Here is a 15,871-nt window from a genome sequence, read left to right on the forward strand (position 1 = left end):
GAAGCTCTACAGCTTTCTCCATTCATCAAATAATGCTGTAGTTTGTAATCTATGTCATCTTGTGAAGCAGATGCTAAGCTGTCTGGGGGTCCTTGTCTGAAAAAAGAAATTAATTCCTCCTTATAGTCATATTTCATCTTTTCATATCAGAAAAAGATGGAGTGAAACACATGCTGTTTCTTCCTATTTCCAATGCAAAAAGCAGAGACATCAGACTTTTTCAATGTCAGGTGCCACTAAAAGGGAAATTACAATGCAAAACAGCTGGACTTTTTATTCAGTATCCTACATTATTTCCTGCTGGTTGCAAACATGGGAAGCTAAAAATTGGTACCCCTCCTTGAAAGAAAGAGGTAGGGCAGAGAAGAAAGTGGTAATACACAAGAATAGTAGCAGTGATTGAGTAGCTTTGATCATAAAAAGATACGAGTAAGATGTGTAGAGCAAAAGCAATATTTGCTTCAGTGGTGTAATAATCTGAGAGTAATTCTAATAAAGGATATTATATCTCACTGTGAACCTTAAATTAAAGTAACATTTTCCTTGTAATTCTTGTTAGGTAATCTCTAATCCTTCAAGAAAACAGCAGACTTTAACATTTCATAGAAGAAGGCTTTATTTGATGATAGTAGCACCTTGCATGCCAAGAGGCAACTTACACAGACATTAGGTGTAGCCACAATTTTAAATCTCTTTATCTCCCTAAGAGGTGGAAGATGCAGGCAGGATTAACCTGTTAATGATTTTGCATTTTTCTTTCTTCAAAAAGTCCATACAGATAAAAGGAAACTTATTATAGATAGACTGACCCAAGAACAAACATTCTGGAGCTTGAAGTGTGCTTTGTATTGGTTTTACCATATCTTCTATGTTGAAGAAAACCAGAATGAGCTAGTTTCCTTCCCTGCTATTTAAAATGACAGTCTGACCTGTTTGCTTCAGGATTTGCTGGCTTTTCAGAGGACTTTGTGTCATCCAGCAGGTGAAAGTTAGCAGCATGCAGCAACTCACAGTGTTCACACATGGGAGAGTCACTGTAGTCCAGCTGCTATATTTGAAAAACAAGAAATGCTTTTATCACTTCAGTGACCCCCACGCTTTAACTCAAGTCAAGTGAAACCACTTCAAACTGAACTGCAGAGCTCTTTTCTTGGCAAGGGCAAGACTCATGACCAAATCAGTTTCTATCGTCTTCCATTTCCAGGGTTCTGTGACTTCAGTCTTCTGAAAATGTAGGCAAAGGTTGTAATTTTTTCAACTACTGTGTACTTTCAGAAAAACAGTAAGCTGAAATGTCTGATGAGGCACCCGCTGTTCTAATAGTTTGTGGGCAGGCGGTGCTGAAAGGTTAAAAACACAGCTTCCAGCTGCAACGCGGAACATACCACAGAATTTAGAATAACTCACATTTTTGCTATACCATTGCTCCTACATGTAGAAAAGCAGCTTTGATTTTCACATGAAGGTGTAACCATCCCAGAAGCATCTGTTTTTAGAACTGCTGTCATGTGGTGCCAGTGAAACCTGGGTTTATATCTGAAGGTAGATGAGATGGCCTGAGTGCGTACTGATTGCTTGTTTTAGAGATGATGGCACAATGGTTCTTCAAGGAAACATGGGCAGTCTTCATCTTTTACACTTTTGCATTTTTATACTCCCTACCTAATTAAAATGATACATTTACACCTAAATTTCAGGTTACCTGAATCCTAATAGGATTTTAACATGTTGCACTTACATGCTAATTAAAGTTTTGTGTCAGCCTGTGATAATAAGTTTGAAGAACTGGCTTTGGTAATGCAGTAAGGAGGAAGGCATGGCAGGCACTGAAGAGCCAGTTGTGCAGCATTGAAAGGTTTTGAACTCCTCCAGAAGCAAGGAGGACATCCCTATGTCAACCTGTCTCAAACTCCATAGGAATACACAAAATCAGGGTCTGCTTAAGACTGATCCTAGCTACCATGCTAAGGTAGCCACCGAGGCTAGGAGGCAGCCCCCTGGACAGGTGTGGGCCACAGACACTAACACTCAGTTTTCCATCCCCTAGCCCATAGGGGCCACAGCAGAGAAGAACATGAATTTTTTTTTCTCTGCCCTTCCTAGCTCTTCCCATCAAGAAGTAGTTTTGCTTGCCTGGACAGTCTTACTTGAGAGTAGTCAAGTTCTGACGGAGACAACCAGAAGTTGAATTCTCCAGTCCTCATCATTTTGCCTCTGATAGCCATTTGTCTGTGGAAGGAGTGCGTGAGCATGGCACCTTTCAGATATGCAAGAAGTTCCCTACTCACCACTATTGGTGGTGAAAAGACACATTGAGAGGGTAAGCGGAGCTTTGATGTAAAGGACTGGTCTGTGTCAGTCAGCGTGGTGCACAGCAGGCTTCTTCACAGCAGGCAGTACGCAAAAGTGGAAATGGCAAGTGAGTTCAGGAGTACACTGTGCTTGGGGCCACATGTTTTGAACATGTCATCTGTGCATTTCTGGGCCTTCTCCCCATGCTGTTATTTTCACATGTGAAGGTGAATGAAAGAGTCCCCTGCATCAGAGAGTTTCCTCTGAGGTCCTGTTTCTTCAGTGACTTCAGGTGTGCAGAGCCTCCTGCGTAACAGAAGAGCAGCCTTCATGTACTCATGGTGCTGCAGAGGTCAAGCTACTCTCTCTGGTGTTGTCCAGATTCACACTCAGCCAGCATTACCAGAACTCATGCATTAGGGGAAGTCGTTCTGCGTTAAGTAACAGCAGTCTCTGTGGAAACACAGCAAAGGAATTTGCAAGTGTGAGAAGAAAATATTACATAGGTTATCACTGTGCAAAATTAACTTTAAACTCACAGCTGGCTCCTGGAGACTAATTGATTCATCCGTGTCATAATTGCAGTACCAGGATTCTTTTAATTTTCAAGTCAGCTAACCAGAATAGCTTTTAGTTCGTTGAAAATAATACATACTTTGCCTTTTATATCTGGTTGTCAAGCATGTCTCTGATCCAGGATTTATTCACACTATGATATTCTTCACTCTGTAAATTATTTTATCTGCATCTTTGATCTGCTTTCTGTACTTGTGTAGCTTCCTATGTAGTTCTTTTTAAGCAAGATCTGACTTAGGGTGTATATTTCAGTGAAGATTCTTTCTGATGATTGTGTCTGGTGATATCAGTCAAATCCGAGGACAAGTTTTAGAATCTAAATGAAGTTTAGATATATTCAGAGGTAAGATTAAAAGAGGTCATGCTGTCAGTACAGAGAACTGTCATGCTTGTTATCATGACAAAAAGGAAAAGCCAAAATTTTATCTCACATATTGCTTTTTCGCAACTGTAAACTATCATTTGAATGCTGTCTTCTTAAATCATGCATTGAGAAGCGCGAAGTGCACTTAAGACAGATTTTTAAGGTGCTCAGCGTGTTATGATAGGCATCCCTCTTCATTAAAAATGTGTAGATATCCCTCCAAAAACTACATGCTAGTGGTTTTATCATGCATGCTTTTTTGCCTGCTCACAGATACAGTCACATTTAGTCCTGCTCTGAATTAATGAATATTGCCAGACACAGTCACTGCCTTGTATTCAGGAAGCAGTTCTTCTGCTTAAGAAACAGTTACACTCTTTCGTGAAACCAAGTAACTGAGAAATAGCAGCCCCTATCCCAAATGTGTGAAGGTGTGTGTTTATAAAAGGGAGACAGCAAGCACAGAATGCATAGCATTTCCACCCAGACAGCGAAGTCTAAAAAGTCTTCAGCTTAAATACTGGCTGAACTGTTGTTTGATTTTTGCTGCCTAGGGTAATAAACGGGCTTGTATTGAATGACCACAGCAGTTAGAAGGAGGCTGTGCTGCAAACAATTGGCCAAAACCATCAGTTCTGTTTAATGTTGCTACCTTGTAGCCAGCTCAGTTGATTGCTTTGAAAGCCATTGGTCCAGCCTCAGTCTAGTATGATGTGATTGTGTATCTTAATAGCTCTCTAGGTCTTCAAAAAGCCTCCAACAAAAGCAAAGTCAAAACCTTGGTATTTTTAATAATTCCAAAATAAGCAGAGAACACCCTCACTCGCTGTAGAGAAGCTTTAAAAGGCAGACACATTATTCTGAATGCTTATCAGCTAACGTACTTTCAGACTTGTTAACTGTGTCGTAACACCTAAATGAGACTTCAGCTGTTTTACTCTTTTCAGTATTGTTTTTCAAAGTGTTTCTCACAGCACTGTGAGGGGATAGTGTGCACTTGCTTGAATGATATATATCTCTTCTCAGTACATTGAGCAGTCATATGGCTAATCAGAGATGCCCAGAAATCAGGAACCAGGTCCTGAAATCCTGAGTTTGACTTAAAAAAATCATTTTAATGCATAGAAAAATTTGGCTCCTTTTTTGCCTACTGATTGTTAGCCTTACAGGTCACGTTCCAGTTATATTTTCAGGCTTCTGCTCATAACCATAGGGGCTGAGCTCTTTCCTTTATGAAACTGTAATTGAGATATCCATGTAGTCATTGCCTCCAGGTACCAAAGTGCTGTGCATGACAAGTTCTGAGATAAAAATCACGTGGCTTGACACCATAGAGAATGATCTGATCCCTCACTTGTGTTCTTTGTTATTTCTAATGTGAAGTGGTGTTGGATAGGAAAGAAACTACCTGCTGCTGTTACAGAAAATTTGTTCAGATAAATGAGATATTATTAATAACTTTGAAAACAGACCTTCTAAATGAAATCTGCTATATGCCAGTATCAAGACCTTATACAAGGCAGCTATAAAAATTATTCTCTCCCTCACTTAAAATCTTGATGCTGGGAGCTGTAATGTTTATATTTGTGTGTCAAATAGGAACACACTTCTGTGATTTTCTTGTGTCCCTTATAGCATAAAAATTGGTGTAAGGGAAGAGAATAATTCTTGTTGTTTTTATTTAATTATTATTAATTATATACTGTATATGTTAGTATTCTTTTAAGAAAATTCCGTAGCATCTGTTCCAGCCTATTCTCATTCCTGACTTCCCAGCTTCAACAGAGTCAGGGGTAAAACAAATTTTGTGGCCCCTGATGGGGCTGCATGGCCCCATGGGAGGAGGGTGGTCAGGGGCTATCTAGTTTAGACCATGGTTCATAATGACCGTTCTAGGGTAAGCAAAGGATCAACACAGATATTTGGCAGATCTTTCCCAGATCTTAATAACTCCTTAAAGTGAGTAGAATGCTGTCTGACTTCTGTGAAAGTTGTGGACAGAACAGACACACATCTCCAGAACTGCTCTGCACAACTTATATTTTTGAGCTACAGATCATGTTGTTTTGATCCTTATCCTTAAGTCTTCTGTATTGTGGTGATCTGGAGACCAGGTACCCACTGAAGCTGTTCTATCACTCTCTCCTCAAGTGGACAGGGGGAGAGGAAATAAAACCATGGGTTGAGATAAGGAGAGAGAGAGATCATTCACCAGTTACCATCGTGGGCAAAACAGACTCCAGTTGGGGGAAGAAATCAATTTAAATTATTACTGATCAAATCAGAGAAGGATAATGAGTAATAAAAACTAAAGCTTAAAAACACCTTCCTCTCACCCCTCCCTTCTTACCAGGCTTAACTTTACTCCCAAATTCTCCACCTTCTCCCTCCCAGCAGTGCAGGGACAGGAAATGGGTGTTGCTGTAAGTTCACTACGTGTTGTCTCTGCCACTCCTTCCTCCTCAGGGAACATTCTTCATGCTCTTCCCCTGCTCCAGCATGTGGTCCTCCATGGGCTGTAGGTGAATATCTGCTCCACTGTGGACCTTCATGGCTGCAGGGGGACAGTCTTCACCATGGGCTGAAGTGGGATCTCTGCTCCAGCACCTGTACCACCTTGTCCTCTTCCTTCATCACTAACCTTGGTGTCTGCAGAGCTGTTTCTCTCACATATTCTCACTCCTCTCTGCAGTGGCAATTGCTGCTGCACAGTAACTTTTCCCCTTCTTAACTACGTTATCCCTGAGACACTACCACCGTTACTGATGGGCTCAGGCTGGGCCAGCTGCAGGTCTGTCTTGCAGCCATCTGGCACTGGCTCTGTTGGACATGGGTGAAGCTTCTGGCAGCTTCTCACAGAAGCCACCCTTGTATCCCTCCCACTACCAAAACCTTGTAATGCAAACCCAATATATGAATCCATATAAGATCTCAGTTCAGGTTCCTCAATAACAAGCAAGCTAATGGAGATAGCAGATTTAATTTTTAATTATTTCTGCTCATCTTATTTATGTGCCTTACATTGCCATTCTGTTTTCCTCCAACTATGAACAGATGGGGAACTTTCCATACCAGATGAAGAAGGAGCCTTGGAGAATGGGCAGCCTTTGGGCTCCGGGCAAGTTCTGAGCTCCAGCCAGGTATCCTTGCCAGCCCTAGCAGAACTGGAATCAGGTCCAGCACCGGGGGAACCCTGCTCATACGAGGTGCTCCCAACCACAGAGATCATGGATGGGACAGGTAACATCTTGTGTACATTATGATGTAGATAACTGTAAGCTGTTTGTAACAAGCTTTCGACATCTAACATTTGGTGTCCAGCCCTGAGGAATCCTTGCTGAAGACAAAGGTCTTCTGTGGAGAAGGCGTTGACAACATGCAGGTTGTCACTGGATGCTTCATGACAAATTTTGACTGAGTTGATATGGAAGTAACCTCTACTCGTACACAGTAACTTTGTTGTAAGGCACAGTCCCTGCACTTTCAGTACCTGAACATCTGAGATTTCTAACTCTCCAGCTATGTCTTACCTGTGCCAGTGTGTTCCAGAGCAGAGAGCTGACAGCATTTTTAAACCCTAGGGTAAACATTGTGTACTTCAGCTACTGTGTGGTGTTGGTGATGATCACAGCATGCATCTTTCAGTAGCTAATACAGCCCTACCCTAGGTGAGGCTGTCTGCATGTCTTCCTCAGCCTGTGCAGAGATACAGCAATGCTATACATCTAGGTTAGTTCCTCTTTCTGCATCACTTAATGCTGAGAGTTGTGGACAAAGGTTGAGCGAGTGACTGGTAGAAATGTTCAGCCATGACTTTACACAGCTATGAAATGCAGTAGGCCCCATGAGGTGCTTTTACATTTATAGTATAAGTTTAGAGACCTCCTGTTAACATAACTGGTCCTGAGCAAACTGTGGTGACAGACCATCTGAGATGTAATATTTTAAGGCTCTTGATTTGTGTTCAAGATGTGTGAATATGTCCCAGACATAATGGGAAATTTGACTGTTGTGTAGATGTGTGCTACTCTTTCTCTTTTTCTCTTTCATTTTCTCCTCCTTTCTGTGTTATATGATGTTTGAGAAATCTATTAGTCTTTCTTAACCTGCCTTGCTGCGCTGCTTTTCTTGTCTTACAATGGCTGTATCTGCCGCTGCTTTGCTCGTAACATTGTTGCGTCTGTGATGTGGTTGTGTCCTCCAGTGTCTGAAGAGAGCCCCACATCCAATGAATCCAGCGTCCTTCTGTCCCAAGATCCTACAGCTAAGCCAGTCCTGCTACTTCCCCCCAAAAAATCTGCTGCTTTCCCTGGAGACCATGAGGACACCCCAGTGAAACAGTTGTCCCTCCTCAAACAGCCCCCTGCCCTGCCTCCTAAACCTATTGCCAGGATTGCCAGCCACTTAACTGGTAAGTAGGTGTTCCTGGACCCTCAGCACCCCTGTTTCCCTCATAGGAAAAAACAGTCCTTACAATAAGGTTCTTCATGTCCTTCCTCCTCCTGTAATGCTGTTTGCACGTTGTTGTGTGTACTGGTAATGTATCTATGTTGTACCTAGGGCAGGGATCACAAAGCATCTTCAGACTCTAATTTCATCAAGGTTGCTTCAGGGCCCTTCCCCTTTCAGCTGTAGTTTACCTAAGATCAGTGCTGCATTTCCTAACCCTTCTTACTCCTATTCATCAAGACTTACCATGAACACAGAAATTGCAGGATGTGCTTTGGGGGGAAAGGAAGTATCAGGAAAATGCTATCATTAAATGCCTTTAATGAGAAAACGGGTGAGAGTTGATGGGCAAGGGAGAGTTTTGCTTTCTCCCTTTCTCCTTTTGCTCTGTTCTTCTCCCCTTAGCTGCCATCTGGGCGGGTCCTCCTGCACACATCCTGTATCTTTCCATATATTTGACTTTCATCTGGCTCCTGATCCTTACACAGGCTATTCTGTCCCATGGCTTCTTGCCATCTTGCTCCCTGCTCACACTGCCTACCTACCTGCTCCCCATTTCCACCCCTACTCTGACTACTCCCTTCCCACCAGTGATGATAATGGGCAGTTTCAGTTCCCAAAGATGAGGATCCTAGAGTCTTGCAGTGTATGCTGCAGTCTTTCTCTCACTGTATGGCAGCTAGCAACAACAGACAATACAGGCTCATTTTTCATGTTCCAGATGTTTTCACAAGTGTCCAGGCTCTTTGGGATTCAAAGCTCTAAGTATGTGTGGAAGGAGAATTGGTGGGTCTCCTCTCTCCTTTGCTTCCAGTCTCATTTAGACCACTGAAGCAAAGGATGGATGCATCTACACAACCAAAAAAAAGCTCCCATGCCTGCACCTTTTAAACAGTTTGTTCATAATTGTAGCTGCCACCCGGGAGGTAGCACCTCAAAATCCTGAGTTCAGCATGAGATGTGGTGCATCTCTCTAGTGGAGCAGCTGCTGGTCTTCTCACCGGGCCAGTCTTCTTGTGTTAATGCTGCCCTGATCTTTTAACAGCTGATGTGAAAAATACCTCAGTTTAATACATTCTAGATTTTTTTTCAGTTAATACCTATTTGATTCAGGTTAAGATATATATCAGAAAAGATCTCGTTAGGAAAGAACATGTTCTGGTATTCTCTCATATCTCTACATAGTCTCTTTATGTTTCTGTTTGGATGACCACACATTTTTGTTCTGTACAGTTTCGTTCGTTTTATGTGAAAGCTCTCTACTTTCTCTCCTTCCAAAATCTACACATAATGGTTAACATTTGTCATATATTACAAGCTGAATGGGCACTTCTGCAGTCTGCAAAGCCAGGCAGCAGTATCAATGGCTTCAGGTGAGGACAAAACTAGCTTCCTTTGTTCTTCCATAACACTCTGTCCCAATTACAAGAAGCTGCTCAGAAATGAGGCCAACATCGAAGAAATAATGAAAAAGGAATAGCATAAGTAAAAGCTCAGATACTGAATGTCCTTCATTCATAAGCCTTTCTTTTGTAAGAGAGAGCAGAAGAATCAAAGGATAAGGGCTTCTGGTATGGGACATTTTCAGCTGGAAATTTTCTATGAAGTAGAATCAGGTTCAAGCTATCCACATAAGTCAGTTGCTTGATGGTGATGACTTTCCAATGAAAGTGAAACAGAACTGTGATTTCTTATACTTTGGTGGCCTTTAGTGGTCTCTCATCCAGTCCTAAATAAATTCTTGCATGTGCATATAGACAGATTTTCATACATGTGCATACAGAAGCCTCAGGGAAAAAGAACAGAGATTTAAATTTACTCAGGCCCTAATTTAACTAACAGTTCCTGGTGGAACTGAAAACCTCATTTATATATACCTTAGAAATAAATTTTAAACTTTTTCTTATGGGTCCATTTACTTTGGTGGTCTAAAGGATATCTGTGTTGTTTCAGGGCCTTGTGTTCTCCACTGGTAATTATTTTAGCCTTGTATTATCTTTGGAAATGAGCAATCAATCCTAATGAAGCACCCTCATCAGTGAGAAGCAGAATTAATGCTATTCTTTTACTAATTACTCCAGAGACATCTTCAGCTTGTGTGTGAGAAAACAAGTAAAATCTGAATTCTCACGTCTAAGGTGAAGACTTTTCTGTTCTTTTTGCATATCCATTTTTCTACTGAAGATTTTGTGGGAAGGTTGAAGAACAAATTAAGATGCATTGGGCATGGCTAATACAGAATGAGAGTGGTTTAATGGTCTGGTAGCTCTGCTCAAGAAGACTGTGAGGGGAGATGAGATCTTGGGAATTCAACTTCACATATGAGAATGCAGAAGCTCCTCAACTTTTGTCTGAAATTATGTTTGTGTACATGTGTATATTGAGTTGGGATGTGTTTTAAACATATCTCATAAAATATGCTGACCACACTACAGGTGTGATAAGCAGGAAAAAAAAAAGAGAAATATTTTAAATGCAAAACTTCAGGAAAGAAAGGCTTCCCTGTCAGCCTGACCACCCTCTTACTGTGAACTTATCCCAAAGTTCTTCAGTAAAGGCATGAAGACTGACTTACAGGTTTTGGCAAAGAACTCAATACAGGTTTTAGATATGAAAAAGAAACATTCCTTACCTCTGAAAGAATTTGTGAACCATCTCAAACATCTGTCTGCCTATGCCAAGACAAAGACTGGCTTTTCCCTTGATAAGAAATGCACATAAAAGAGCAGGCCTAAAATAAACATGTAAGAGCACATTTAATTTTGGGGAGAATGAAAAGAAAAAAAAATCCCTCTCAAAGTGATGAGAAGAGAGATTGCTTCTACCAAATATAAATTACACAACCTTGGCATGCTTCTTCTCAAGGCTGAGGTACTGTGGGGATGAGACAGAGCCAAGAGCAGACTACAGAGCAGCCACTGGGACTGGTGCCACTGCTGCTGCAGAAGATGCTCCATGCTTTGCCTCACACTATCTCCCATGCTCTTGATAATGTTGCCTTCACAGAGAGCATCCCTATCCCAGCACTGAGTGTGGAAGTGCCCACACAGCTCTGGAAGACAGGCAACACTGGGAGAAAAACATGATCCTTAACTATTTTGATGGCATTGTTTCACTGCCCTTTGGCCAGTCAGTTCCTGGTGAGCCTTCTACTGGTTTTTAGATTATTAGACAATGTTCATGAACAGAATTTCTTTCATCGCTTTCCTTCTCCGATATCCACATGCAGAACCCAGGCATTTTAGTCAACACTTGAAAGCCCCTTTTATTGAAAATGTAGGAGGAGCTGAAACAAATCACCTGAGACCAAATTTAATTGGACTGCTGGGGTGATCTCCAGATTATCATAAAGCCTCTAATGGCCAAAAGTGACAAGAAAACTGGTCATGTCTGATCTGGTGGACAACACACCCCGGTGGTGTAAAGTTCCTTTTGATCTTGATTCATTAAGCTGTTACTCCTCACCAGCACAGATAATATTTTCTAAAATTAATTAGATATCCTCCATTCAAACAACTAAACTTCCAGTAACCCATAAAGTCCTGTAGAACATCAGAGAACAAAATATATGCCACTAAGATGGGATCTCAGTAACACCTGAGTGTATCTGAGCCCAAATTTAGCCTAATAGTACAGTAGGGTGTAGCTTTGGTCATATCTGGCCACTCGGTTGTTATGTCTAAGCATTGGAAAACATTTTGCATTCTTTTGCTTTCTTCATTCAAGATCTTGAGGAGAAGCATAGCACATTTTTCATTCTGAGACAATGCTTTTTAGTTACATTTCTGTAGATTAAGAACTAATTCATAACTAGAGGCCAACATTTAACAGGGTAGGAAACATTACAACTCCCCAAATGTTACTTCAGGTAATGCAAACAAGCCGAGGATGAGGTTTGAGATCATGGATGTCTGTTACCCCGCTGCATTGACACAACACAGCTGGTTGCTAGTTGCAACACTATAAAAATATTTATAACTACAATTTATCCAATAAATATTCTCGGCAGTATTCAGAATGCAGCAGTCCAATGTGTCTCAGAAGGTGCCTCTGTAGTTAAGCCCAAGATATTTTCCACAGGTTTCTCCTCTGTGACCTTACCTACTGCTGCCTGCTCTGGCAGGCTATATTCATGAAGACAGATTATATTCATGTGGGGGCAAAGGACAATTCTATGTGCTTGAGGGAGAGGCAGCAGAGCAAAAGCAGCTGTCCTTCACCAGTGCCCAGAGGTCCTCATGGGAAGCTGGACCCAGATGCAGTTGCTCTCTCTGTATTTCCTCTGCATGCTCCTACCTGAAGGAGAGTACCTAACTCAAGCAGGCATCAGGAAGTCTTGTCTTTGAAACCCTCTTCAAGGCTCAGCACAAGAATTCATGCAGAGCTGTACTTTTCAGCCTTTAGGCCAATCATCTTTTCCTTGTGTTCTCCAAATTCAACTTGAATCTTGGATGCATATGTGGTGCACAAGAACAGCAAAGAACTTCTTTCAAATCTTCCCTGAAGACATGGCTGCAGATCTTGCTGTAGTCAGCAGGAGATACATGGCAAATCTTTGAGAACAGTTTTTAACTTGTCATTAGGAATCTGTTCAAAAATTCACTGAAATAAGAAAAGAGACTAAAGAGACTCCAGCTGTTCAGGCACAAGTGATATTCTGAGAGAAGACCTGAAAATGTAAAAGCACTTGTCCAAATGCTACCAGCAAGTGTCAGGCACATCACCTCTTTTCTACTCTGGAACTCCCTCAACAGGCCACGCTGGGGTTTGCATTTTTTTTTTGTTCACAGAATTAACTATTTGGTTGCGATTTAAACAGTAACTCATTAACTTTATCACAAGTTGTGCATACAACTTATAGTTGTATGTAGTACAGCAAAGATCACTGTATGAGGTCATGCAGGTGGGAAGGAACCTCAGCAAGTCTCTGGCTTCCTGCACAAAGCAGTGCCAGCTGTGAGATCAGACCAGGTTGCTCAGGGCTTTGTCCAGATGGGTCTTGAAAACCTCAAAGGATGCCAGCTACACAACCTGCCTGGGAAAATCTGTTCAGCTGTTTGGCTCTTCTCATGGGGAGAAATATTTTCCTTATAATCCAGTCTTAAACCTCCTTTGTTTCAGCTTTTGCCCACTGTCTCTTCTCCTCCCACCATATGCTACTGTGAAGCCTGGTTCCACCTTACTGATAACCTCCTCGAAGGTACCGGAGGGCTGCTGTAAGGTTTTACCTCCCTAAGCTATCTTTTCTCTAAGCTGAACAAACCCCAGTCCCTCAGCTTTTCCTTATAGCTCAGGTGCTCCAGCTGTCAACCATTGCTGTGACCTTCTGTTCAATTTGTTCTGTTTTGGTGTCTTTCCTAAGCTTGACACAACAGTGATCTGGATACAGTCGAAGGAGTGCTGAATAAAAGGAGAATAATTCTTCAGTCTCCTGACTCCCATTGGCAGGATAGCAAAACAAAGCCAGCTCTGCCACAAGCTCAGGATTCCCAAGTATGTCCTCTTTCTTCAGCAGTTGTGCTGGGGCATAATTTGAGGATTTTAGTGATCTGACCTGCTTGTCAAATGTCTGATGTGCAGCAAATATTGTGGCATCCACAACTATATTGTAAGTAATTTATTGCCATCAGCACTGGAAAGGTTGATGTCTAACATCTCTTTCGTCAGTTCTGGCACAGTTATTACTTAACCATGCACAGAGCAGAGTGGTCACAATCCTGCTGGGAACCAACATCTTGCAAAATTGCTCATTATTCTCTTGAGCATGAAGAACCTCACCAAAAGAGATTAATCAGCCTTGCACACCTGGCTTCACACAGTTTGGGGTTTTTTTCTGTCACATGAGTGCTTTGTGCAATGATTTAAGACTGGTAATGTTCCACTGAGAAGATACTTATCACAGATTCCTTGTTCATATTTCCTCTGTCCAGCTTGTCATTTGTTTACAGATGTCCATGTCTGACAGATATTCTATGCTGGAGACAACAACTTGTTTCCACCTCTAGTTCATAAATCACATACATTGTGAAATTAAAGTAAACAGAGGAAAGAACTGTAAAATGCAATCATCTCAGTCTTCCATACAGGGCAATATTGTTCCCTCCTTTACTCCAGATGATGATAGTATATGCAGTTTCCAACAGTGTGCCTGGAGTATTTGAGCAGGGCCTTGTTTGTTCATCACATTCACTGATCTGACCACACAGTAAAACTGGCAGGACAAGCTCTTGGTTACCAGTGTCGGTGAAGATATATTGTTACATTTCCAAGCAAATGGGTCAAATTCTCCTCCCATTGCAGTCATTCTCCTTTGACAGGCAAGTAGAATTCTCCTGAAGGTGAAGGGCACACAAGTAGATTTAATGTCTCTGATTCCTTTTCAAGGTTCTATTTAGCTATTAGGGCCATATTCAGACAGGCTCAAGAACATGGGTGAGACACAGTCAGTCTGAATAAACCCTTACGTTAAAAATAATGGATGAGATTTTTGGCAGGTATCCAGTGGAGTCACCCAGCACCAGTGCTGCTGAAAATATGTTGATGTGAAAGACTTCTTTGAATTTAAGTGGAAACTGAAAGTCTGTACCTTTGTTGTGAAGACTGGAAAACAAAGTATTCATATCTGATTCATGATGGAATATGTGATTACTCAGGATAATTAAGCTAATTTGGAATGTTATACTCACCCCTAACATACGATATTGCTCTAATCTTCAGGATCATAGAAGGCAGCCAACCCAGTTGATACTTCCAGTTATTCTGTCAGAAGCAAGAGATTCCTGCAGTTGGGATCTCTTTGAAATCACCATAAAGGATGACTTCCCTGCATCATGCACAGAGTGCTGGGGTATCTGGTAACAGGCACTGTCAGATGAAGATTTTAATTGAGATGCAGCAGAAAAGGATCTAAAGCCAACAGCCAAACCTGCACTTTGCAAAATGGAAGTGCATGTCTTGGTGTAGTCTTTGTAATTCACGACCAACTCTGGAAGTGAAATTGCCTGGAGCACAAATGTATAAAAACACTTCGCTACTACAAATCCCATAGCAGCCTTATTCTCAGGGCCGTATGCAATTTACTCTTTACTTATTCTGTTACTTACCTTTTATTGAAGGTGTGCATTCTTTTACACACGATACAGAGATACACAGATAGCATGTTTGCAAGAAAAATTTGGTAACTTGGAGATCGTCCTGTGCTTGAATGAAAATCCTTAAAGTCTTTTTTTTTTCATCCTAATGTATAGAAGGCAGCCTGCTTTAGAGAAGGGGGCACTGCCCTGTGCTTCTGCAATCCCATGAGTTTGATTTTTGTCTTGGTGGACCCATCAGAAGTCTTTTTGCCTTCAAGAGATAACACATCAAGTGAATACGATACTACATTGAAAGCCAAAAGACTTGGATTCTATTTTCTATAACCCTGGAGAGCAGCATCTTACTCCCAAGTTTTCTTGGGTCAAAAGAAGATGCTGGCCCTTCACTTACCATGTTACAGCAAGAAGAGTGGTCTGAAGTAACAAGAGGCCAAAGGTCATTCAATCCTTGCCCACAGAGCTGCATTGCAGAGCCAAGTATCTGCAGTAATCCAGGCTGGAAATGGCTTGGCCTTCCTCCTAAACACAAACTCACAACTGTGAGTTGCAGCTTAGTGTGCATTGTGACCATTTCCCACACTCATCTTTGTAACTGCAAGCACTCCCATTATTTTTTCTCACTTCTGAAAATATTTCACAGTGTATCTCCAGAAATCTCCGTTGTGCAGTTGAGTCTTGGCAGAGAGGTTTACTTGTGGACCTCTCACTGATTTCATGTGGAAGTCAGAAAAGTCTTTGCCTGGCAGGACAGCTATGTGATTCAGTGAACTCGCCTAGAATTAAAAAAGTTAAAATTCAGTGCATGAGTTCAGAGGAAAGTGCCTGCCAATTTTTCTGTAAAAGAATATATTTATCTAACAGTCTTCTGCCCTTTATCATCTTCTTCTGTACCATTTGTTTTCCAAACCACTCCTGTTTAATATTCACCACTATTGCTTTTCTCTCATGCCTATAATGTAATTTTTAGCACGAGATGTTTTGCACATTACAAAGCTGTAGGTAATGTGACTTGTAGTAATTACACTGCAGTGGCTGAGAAGCATCAGGAATTCCTGAGCTTTTGCTCCAGAACTGATGGTAGTGAGTCATCCTGTAA

General features: G+C 41.5%; 1 protein-coding gene across 2 annotated transcripts in view; it reads left to right on the forward strand.

The window, feature by feature from the left end:
- Positions 1-15,871, forward strand: part of PHACTR1 (phosphatase and actin regulator 1) — a 143,741-nt gene that overhangs the window by 73,792 nt on the left and 54,078 nt on the right. For both annotated transcript variants that reach the window (XM_034063275.1, XM_034063280.1), the window contains 2 exons: positions 6,287-6,472; positions 7,437-7,643. In XM_034063275.1, the coding sequence (XP_033919166.1) occupies positions 6,287-6,472; positions 7,437-7,643 (393 nt within the window). The remainder of the gene's footprint in view (positions 1-6,286; positions 6,473-7,436; positions 7,644-15,871) is intronic.

This window comes from Melopsittacus undulatus, chromosome 1 (genome assembly GCF_012275295.1).
Source record: "Melopsittacus undulatus isolate bMelUnd1 chromosome 1, bMelUnd1.mat.Z, whole genome shotgun sequence".
Classification (NCBI taxonomy): Eukaryota; Metazoa; Chordata; class Aves; order Psittaciformes; family Psittaculidae; genus Melopsittacus; species Melopsittacus undulatus.